At 42.1% G+C, this 10,049-nt stretch overlaps 1 protein-coding gene across 1 annotated transcript; it reads right to left on the bottom strand.

Moving 5' to 3' along the window:
- Positions 1-5,588: 5,588 nt before the first annotated feature.
- On the bottom strand, positions 5,589-8,918 carry sult5a1 (sulfotransferase family 5A, member 1). The gene is made up of 6 exons (XM_048263660.1): positions 8,780-8,918; positions 8,389-8,597; positions 8,074-8,200; positions 7,390-7,487; positions 6,473-6,653; positions 5,589-5,827 (listed from the first exon to the last, which is right to left on the bottom strand). Exons 1-6 carry the CDS (start codon positions 8,916-8,918, stop codon positions 5,589-5,591), a joined length of 993 nt encoding a protein of 330 aa, XP_048119617.1.
- Between the last annotated feature and the right edge of the window lie 1,131 nt (positions 8,919-10,049).

The raw sequence follows: 10,049 nt of genomic DNA, 5'->3' as shown, positions 1-10,049 counted from the left end.
GCCGCGGGCCCCTGTGGCGTGTGTGCTCACTGGCTGAGTGAGATATGGACACGTACGAGCTGGCAAGGCAGGTGGCAGGTGGTCTAAACGCCACTGAAGCATGGGAGGTCACATGTTTATTCTGCCTTTACATGGAGTGAGTGTGAATAAATATTGAAGAGAGGGATGTTGCTGAAGTGGAATATGTTATTGGGGGAAAGCACAATAACGTGATGGATAGATTCTACCCAAAGTTGGTCATGGTTAAACAAAAAGTCAGGTCCATGACTGACGTGCCTTTGTGTCGGCCATCATGCTTCCACCAACTGATTCACAGCATTGTGGGTGGCCACAAAGACACCCTTTCCTGTTTGCAACATATGGATTTGATTTCTGTGACGAGTCGTGATCGCTTTATTCTGTAGCCAGGTTGGTAGCCGCCCTCACCGAGTCAGCAAAAAGCAGGAAGCAGACACACTCACTCAGGGAAACCTGCAGTGAGGAAGAGGTGTCATTTGTGGAAGCCTATCAGTCAAAAGCCTGGTGTAGCAGGTGGATTTCTTCCAAATCTCTGCAACTATACAGTATATCAATATAAAGCTTAGAACCTCCAGCGCTTAGCTGTGTGTGGATGGAATACAGAAAACAAAGTCTCTGTTCACCTGTAATACAGTACATACCCTGTCTGTAGGGATATCCCTCATAACAAACCAAAGGGTGGAAACTGATCCTCTTGTTTGTTTGTGATGGACCTGACTGGGTTGATTTGTGATACGATTAATCCCCCCCCCCCCTCTCTTCACTGTGCCTGTATTTATAGCTATCATCTGATGGCTAAAGTGTGTGACAGGCCACAGTAATTACACACACTTGACACATCACTGCCGATAGCTTACAACGTCTGTTGCGAACAGCCTGACATCTTTCATCAGACATAGTTGAACAGTCCTAGCCTGACGAGCCAGACCCGCATCAAGATGTAGGGTCTGGGAACTTACCATTGGCAGTGCTCAATCCGAGGGGCGGGATAAACGGTTGTCTTTCAAATTTCCTCTGCCTGCAATAGGATAGCGCTACAACTCATGAGTCCCATGCATTTTCCCACCAGCGGAGATAGTTGGCTGATCAAACTTTTGCCAATTTAAAAAAAGCTTAACTCGAGTCGTGATTCAAAGACCGCTGTTTGCCAGCAGCAGCATCCATCTTCTTTGTTTTCAAGTAGCAGTAAATTCACGCGGAACCGTCGCCGACTCCGATATACACAATGTGATTGGCCTGATATAAGTTTCATTTTTCCAGCTTGCAAGCCAACGGAGAGTTGCTAGACTACCCTGGCTGCAAATTACATTTGCTGCCATTAGGGTGCGTCTAGATTTCTAGGCTGGATCAGTCTCTTTGTTGAGGCATGACTATGTAAAGAAGAACAAGAAGCTGGAGGGGAAGTTGTTGGTGGCACATGGTTTACACAGAAACAACATAAAATCCCCATAATTCTGAATGGTTATAGGATGAGGTTTATCAAGATTTGCCCACCTTATTCAAGGAACTTAAGCAAGGAAAATCACATTCAAATATCCAGAATGGCTGCTCACCTTGAGTGATGCAAATACATCTGTGGCGACCTTGACTCCACTGTTCTTGTTTTGACAAGAAGCCTGTTTATTACAGTTATTACAGTTTTTCTCGATCGTTTTGATGCTTGTGTCAACTCTGACATCACATTTTCAAAACAGTTAACAGCTGTGTCTGAACAAAAGCACTCTGGCCAAAATGACACATTTTGCTTGCGGCTGTTACTCTATCGAAACTCTTAAAACATGCAGCAAAAGCAAATCTTGCCTTCAAACAACACTTCCGCTGTGCAAAGAAAGAGTTCATGAAGACCAAGTGGATCCCAGTTTCCCAAAGCAATTGAGAAAAACTGTAATGAATTACTGTCTATTGCACTATATTACCTGTGCCATAGACAGCTACATGTTCACAACAGCTTCAGTGTTCAGAGTATAACATCTATAGAGGACAAAGGAGCTGAAAAATGTGTATTTGAACGTGCACCCAATGCCCTCACTGAAAAGCACTTGAGGCTGTCCTTTGTCTAATTGGTTAGTCTTAAAGAGCTGCCAAGGTTCTTGCAATAGAGAGAAGAAGAACAAAACAGAAGCGTGTGATAAAGAGATGAGGGTAAAAGGAGAGGACTTTTCCCCTCTCAGACAGCTGTGTGTGTCTGTCATTTATTCAGTGTCTAAATGCGCTAATGCAAATAATACTCACACACAGGCTCCTCAGAAAAACAGCATGCTGTGTCATGCAGCTGTCACATTACATGCCCATGTTTTCCACGGTTTTACATCTTGTCACTAATTTGTTTTTTTAAACTGGTGTCTTGGAAGAAAACAAATTCTATAAGTATAAGTATATATACTCTTTTGATCCCATTTTGCATTTATCCCAATCTGTGAATTAGTGAAACACACTGCACACAGTGAACACACAGTGAGGTGAAGCACACACTAATCCCGGCGCAGTGAGCTGCCTGCAACAACAGCGGCGCTCGGGGAGCAGTGAGGGGTTAGGTGCCTTGCTCAAGGGCACTTCAGACGTGACCTACTGGTCAGTAAATCAGTAATAGACAATTCTTCATCTATAATCGTTTCATATATTCATTTTTGAATTGTTCAACTTCACTGAGAACGTATCTAGCCCCAGGTAGAAGGATTAAACAGGCTATACGGTTACGGCACCATATTAAACCTCAGTGTCTCAGTACAAATGTTGTTCTATTTTATCTCTCCAGGGCAAGGCAACATTGTAAAGAGAACATTATAATTGGCATGGCATTGCCAAGTAATCAGAATGTAAATGTTCAGTGCATAAAATTCTAAAGTTTGACCATGTTTTGGTTCTTTTGGTAGTTGAGGGCCATATTCTCCATCCTTTCAGGCTCACTCAGTCATGATATGAATGAGGAGTCACCGAAACAACTTGACAACTCCTCTTTCCTTTCACAGATGTTCCCACAATCTCCTCTGTGGAGTGAACTCTCAGCCAATCACTGCTTTCTGCACTCTATTATTGGAGCTACCCTTAAGCTCAGTTGGGTCTGTCTGACAGGCTTTTTTGTCTCTTGCTCAATCTCCTCGTCCCCCCTGTGTTCCAGGAGCAAGGAGGAACACTCAGACCCACAGACTCCTGACACACACACACACACACACACACACACACACACACACACACACACACACACACACAGCTATTTGCTTCTAAAAATGCAAATGTCAAGTGTCTCCACTTACAGTATGAGGCCAGGTGCAACAGCAACACTCCCCTCTTTACCCTAATGATGTGAAACACTTGACATGGAGGAGAGAGAGAGAGAGAGAGAGAGAAATAGAGAGAGAAGGACAAAGGAGACCAACTGAATCAGTTGGTTCAGAGAAGTATCAAAGAAACTGCCAAGCTCTCAATGAAACATCTTTCCCCCATGCTGACTAATGGCAGCAGGTGGAGATGCTTTTGAAACACCTCAAGCTGTCTTCATCAGAGGGTACCAGAGGCCAGATGGGGGTGATCAAATGGGAATGGGATGGTTTGGCGGGGGCAGGGGGGTGGGTGAGGGGTTTGGCCACCTGTGGTGGGAGCAGTGAAATAATTGCACCCTAAGTGGTGTGGAGAGGAAGTCTGGCATTCCTCCTGCTAATGAAGATGACTGAGATGACTCTCAGAACCTACAGTAACTGCATCACTACTGGGGTCATGGGGCCCTGAAGCCCAAGCCTTTGCATGGAATCATTGCCTCAATATCAACAAATCAGGATGTAGGCTATGAATCTGATTGAATTTAGTATTGGCCATCCCCAAAATGCACCAGAATACAGGAAATCACATCAAACAAATTAAAAATTCTCTGGGGGAGGACCCCCAAACCCCCCCTCCCACATATACGACAATTAGTGTAGGGCCCTTACATCTGGGCCCAGGGGCCCGAAAGTTCATAATCCGCCCATGAATTCATCGTCAGGTTTGACCATTACAGCAGTGGAATCTGCTATCAACGAATGGTAGAGGAGAGATGGAGAGGGTCGTCTTCCTTTAAGGACACACTTGTGTATGAAACTGTGTCTGTGTTTCATTCATGTTTTACTCAGCCTCATTTGCCACTCTGACAGATAATATGCCGAGAACCAATGCTGTATGCTTGAAGCGCTTTGATGTGCGCTTTGATGCATCAATTAAACATTTAATCAATAAAGAATAATGAAATACTAAATATGTTTGATTCAATCAGTTATTCATTTAGTTTATTATACATAAATGCAAACAGGCAGAGAAAATTAATAAATAAGTCATGAAACATAAAATCATCAACAGTGAAACAAGAAAAAATAAAACAACCACAAAATTAAAAAGTATTGCAAAAAAATGTCAAAACGAAAAATGAAACAACCACTTGTCAAAATTAAAAAGGACTTGATTGAATATATCTATTGCCTGACCATTGTAACCAGTGATGCCAGTAACGCATTAGTCTATTTTGACCACTTTTTTCGGTAACGAGTAATCTAACGCGCTACTATTTACAAACCAGTAATCAGATTAAAGTTACTTATCTAAGTCACTGTGCGTTACTATTTTTGTCATTTTCCTTAGTAAAAAGATATATTCTTTGCTTTCTTCTTGTCTCTGGGATTAATGTCATGTAGGCTATGCCAACCTTTTCAGCATGAGGACTCACGTGTAACACCACACAGCGACACAAACGTAAACAATGGAGTGAGGAGAGAGATGCACATTTTATCTATACAGTCATTATTTTGAGTTTGTGTCAGCTAAACATGACAACATTAAAGTACATTGTACATTCTGTGCTGGCGACAAAGTGCTGTCTAGCTAGACATCCCAATTCTCCCGAAGTTTTGGGAGTCTCCCACATATTTATCTTGACGCTCGCAAATTACAAAATCTCCCGGAACCTAGAGCGAACAAGAGCATGCAAGCCAGTCCGGACTTCAAATCGCGTGTGCATCTGAGTTTAACGCGCACACAACGGAGAGGGAGAGAGAGGAGTGGTGCGTGTGTGCCTGCAAGCGCATCCAAGACAGAGAGCATGGTCTGTTTTGCTAAATCAACCAATCAGTTTTCAGTGTAGGTGGGCTTAGTTTATATCTCTTTTCTCCCGAACTTAATTAATCAGTTCAGTTAGTGTATCTAGGAACAGGAGCGTCATAGCAGAGTCAGTGTCCCTCAAAAAGGAACATTTAAGACCCATTTCACATCATTTTTATGTTTTTCATCATTTTTATGTTGAGGCGGTGGGGGTGTTGTCAGCAGCTGCTGAAAGTAACTAATAAAGTTGTAAACTTGTAATCTAACTTAGTTACTTTTAAAATCAAGTAATCAGTAAAGTAACTAAGTAACGTTTTAAAGGAGTAATCAGTAATCAGATTACTTTTTCAAGGTAACTGTGGCAACACTGATTGTAACAAGTCTCCAAAACCTGTACTGTTGAATAATTAAACAACCGCCCATGTGCAGACAAGCCTCAAGGTGTTTATTATTTAAAGATTCAGGAGTCCTTAAGTGCATTAATTTAGATACAATGACCCAATTCCTTAATTCACAAACATTTCACATGCAGGAGGTCTCAATGGGCTTGTGAGAGCTGGACTCGTGGCTGTCATCTGTGTGTCTGTGCTCGTCCACATCAACTTCAGATGTGACTCTTGCATCTGCGTGTCTGTGCTTGTCCACATCAACTTCAGATGCGACTCCTGCATCTGTGCCTCATATACAGCATCAAAGTCACGGCTCTGATACTCATGGAATGTGTTCCTCCAGTCTCCCGATTTCCCTGAAATAGAAAACAGACACTGACATGAATTCTAAGTTACACAGTAAAGGGGGCTTGGGTGATGGATGGGTGAAATGAGGGTGAACTGTGTGAAAGGAAGGGATCACACAGATGTTAAAGTTGCTTATTTTTTATTTCTGAACGGTGCAGCAAAAGACTGACCTTTCAATGGTTTGCATCTTCATCAGAGTCCAGAGGGTAAAATGTGCTTCTGATGTGCTGAATATTACTTTATATACCATCATCAAGAATTCAGTCAATCGCATGTTTTTGCTACAAGTATATTTCCTTCTGATTAGGAATTCTGTATGTGTTTAAAATCACCAGTTACTAGTTTTAACACAGTGAAAATGGGATACTGGCCAATTATTACATTGAAAGTGTTGACTGCTGTTACTGACTATATTACTATATGTAAGTGTCACTGTTCTCAGAACAGGACGCCTACACCTAGGTCATGATTCCTCGAATGATACTCTTAGCCTTGTGACTCATAGTTGCATTACGTAAGAACACTGCATGTGGCATGATGTTATAGATAATTAAAACTGGTTCTAACATAAACAATACCTGCACTTCATCACAAGCAGGGAGTGCCCTGCTCTGTTTGCGTGCACTTTTACGTCGGGACGACTCAAGTCTCACCTTTCCTCATGAACTTCCCCCGGCTGTGGTCCATGATGTCTTGCGTGACGAGCTTGTAGTTGACCATGTCATTGTCCTTCATGGTGCTGAAGCTACACTGCTCCTGGGCGCGGTTTATCTCTTCTTCCTGCAGGGGGCACTGTAAGAAGCTGCTCACTCTTTGTAATGAGCCTCTCAGGTCCTGTCAAGGGGACAGCGAAGGAAGGCCATTTTAATTTATCTAGCACATATCATATAGAGTCATTTCAATGTGCTTTACATAAGAACAAAAATAGCTAATAGAAAATAAAGAAAATATATACAAATATACTGTAATTGAAATAAAAATATATATATAATAATTAAAATGAATGTAAATGAAAGCAGCCTACAGAGTAAAAAAATAAATCAGTTATAGGACCACAAAAAGACAAATGGGTAAAAATGTACGTTAAGGGTACATGAATTATCACAACACATCACCTAAAGCATTAGGTACGGTGGGTACATCGTTATGATTTATGAATTCTTAAGCATGAATTTAAGGTTAATTAGGCTACTCATGAGTTCATCATGTCTGTGGCCCCTCAACTAAAGTTGTGAATAATGACATGTGTTTAGAGAACTGCACAAGTTGTGTTCAAATCAGAATTTGAGTAGTGACCACATTTTTAGCAGAAAAAGAAATCATCATGAGAATTCTTAATAAATCATAATTCATAATAATGTGCCGACCATACCTAATGCTTTAGTTGATGTGTTGTTCATGTATGAGGTAAATGAGATATTAAGGAATGAATGAATGAATTAATTCATAATGAATTCATTAATTGTTACAGAAAAAGGTTAATGGAGTTCATGAAAATGCAGCAGCGTGTTACCCCTCCTATGATATACTCTACACCTTATAAAATTGCCTACAGCGGAGAGAACTGTACCTTGAGCATCTCTTCATATGTGATGAAGAAAAAGTTCTCAATGTCTTTCTTTGGATCAGTCCAGCCTTTCACATGATTAAACCAGGATCCATAGTGCACTACAAACATAAAAAAATATCATAAATATATGAGTAAGCATGTCATTGAAGTTGGAAAACCTATGACACCACACACAGAGAGAGAGAGAAAGAGAGAGAGAGAGAAGAGCTCATTCTGACTAGCCTAGAAATCTAGACGCGCCCCTAGCGGCCGCAAATTACATTTGCTGCCAGGGCTATTCTAGCAACTCTCCGTTGGCTTGTGAGCTCCAGAAATCGAAACTTAATCAGGCCAATGAAATCGTGTATAGAGTCGTTAGGTGGGCTTAACATAATGATTGATGGCAGAGTTGCAACGGTTTGGCTTGAATTCCCTGCTACTTGAAAACAAATAAGATGGATGTTGCTGCTGGCAAACAGTGTGACACGAGTTAAGCTTTTATTAAGTAGGCAAACGTTTGAACTAGCTAACTAGCTCCGCTGGTGGGAAACGCATGGGACTCATAGCGCTGCCGCTGTCCTATTGCGTGCAGAGGGAATTTGAAAGACAACTGATTATCCCGCCCCTCGGACTGAGCACTGCGAACGGTGAGTGTCCAGACCCTACATTTTAATGTGGGTCTGGCTCATCAGGCTACATTCTGACCTTTTCCCTCTAAGAAGTTGTTAAGAAACTCCTCAAACGACCCCGGCTCCGGGAGGAACTTGGCCATATGATGGAAGTGGTAGTACGACACAGCAACATCTCTAGGGTTCCTTGCAATGTAGATGACCTGAAAAATTGGAGGATTGTAGGTCAAAAGAATGGAGTAGCACTGATTTCACGGCATTTACATGTAATATAATCTGTACCACAAGCACTATGACTCTGCACACCCAAAGAAACAAAAACAAGAGTTGCTCTTTGTGTACTGAAAGTATGCAGCGTAGACAGTTTCCAATTGTTTTCAGTGGGACTCACCCTTGTTTTGGATCCTCGAAGAGCAGGAGCTAGCGTGTGGTAAGGCAGGTGAGTGGTGAGAACGCGGGGCCCCTGGGCAGCACTCAGGACCTGTGGGCAGTAATACTGCTCCAGCCACGGGGCACGTGCCCAGTTGGGCACCGTCTGGGATGGAGTGGGGTCTCCCCGACTGAGAATTAGAGTCACCATCTCCTGCATCCATGTGGTGCCTAGAAACAGATGGTTAAGATAAACATAAACACACTGCAACATAACACAACATAGTGGAACAACTTCTGTTTTTGAGATTTTTTTTGAGACATGTCTGAGCAGTAGCAGTAACAGTCCAGATGTTCACACCTCTGTCACAGAACACCATGGCCGTCACAAGTGAAACGTGTCATTTTCCTACCTGATTTCGGATAGGACACAATTAGCGTGTCGGAGTCTTGAAATGGGAACTGAGTAGCGTAGTTCAGAGAGTCCTTAGTATGGAGGTGCCCTGGCAGGGAGATGCCATGAAAAGTCTCCGTCACATCAAGCCTGGACATGTTTCCTGTGTCTGAGGGTGTGTGTGTGTAGGTAGGGTATACATGTCTGTGAGAGTTGCAGTAGTGACTTAAATACCAAATCTCACATGAAAGGGGTGGGTGCATGTTGGGAGGAGAAAAAGGGAACCAAGTGTGACACTACTTCCAGTGTAGAAGGAGCGTAAGAGAGTTTTTAAGGAATCTTACCTGTTCCCTATAAATTAAACAACAGTAATATGTGGTCACTATCACACCCATAAGATTAGATTAGATTCAACTTTGTCATTTAGCAGAGTACAGGTACAGAGCCAATGAAATGCAGTTGACATCCAAGCAGAAGTGCAAAGAAGCATTAAATACCAAGTGCAGGTAGAGTATGGTTGTATATACAATAGGGATTAATAATATACATGTACAGTATATTGCACAGGTTTATGGGCAGGCTATGGAATATATATATATATATATATACATATATATATATATATATATATATATATATATATATATATATATATTAGGTGCCTTGCTCAAGGGCACTTCAACTGTGCCTACTGGTCGGGGTTCGAACCGGCAACCCTCCAGTCACAAGTCCGAGGCGCTAACCAGTAGGCCACGGCTGCTCCTAAACGTCTACACAACATTAGGCTAATGTCTAATGACTCATGTGACAAATCTTGAATCATAGTATTGAATCAGAGCAGCTGTAGGCTTTAGGAGAAATCCCCCTCTAATTGTGTGAAATCTCCCCTAAACCGAAATTCCAGATCCCTCGTTACGGGTCTTTGTGGTTTTTCGTGTCTTCGTTGAAAGAAATGTTGAAAGTCGGGCTGAAATCCCATTCATATCTAGCTTTGCTGCATGCATGTTACAAGCAATGTAAAAAGCCCGGGAACTACTCTTGGAGCTTAACGAGCGCAGCTGGCTTTTGAGGCCATTATGTCATCAAAGCCATTCAAGTCTATGGGGGAAAAATGAGCTTTTTAACATTTAGGTAAAGGCAGAGCGGTACAAAAACAGAGTGACGACACTCTCATACATTAACATAATATGGCCGGTGCAATCAGCTCTCAGCACATTTAATTAATCATACCTCACTGAATAACGAACAGATTTTCACACGTTTTTTTGCTGCAAAGGTCATAGGCTACA

This window comes from Alosa alosa, chromosome 14, assembly GCF_017589495.1.
Source record: "Alosa alosa isolate M-15738 ecotype Scorff River chromosome 14, AALO_Geno_1.1, whole genome shotgun sequence".
NCBI lineage: Eukaryota > Metazoa > Chordata > Actinopteri > Clupeiformes > Clupeidae > Alosa > Alosa alosa.
Note: the sequence above shows the minus strand (reverse complement) of the source record. Positions and strands in the feature narration are given on the sequence as shown.

Coding starts and splice junctions, on each gene's coding strand:
- sult5a1 (XM_048263660.1), bottom strand. CDS start 8,918: ATGTCCAGGCTTGATGTGACGGAGACTTTTCATGGCATCTCCCTGCCA. Junction 8,598..8,779: donor TGTGTCCTATCCGAAATCAG/GTAGGAAAATGA, acceptor ATCTGTTTCTAG/GCACCACATGGATGCAGGAG. Junction 7,488..8,073: donor CAACTTCTTAGAGGGAAAAG/GTCAGAATGTAG, acceptor TTATGTTTGTAG/TGCACTATGGATCCTGGTTT.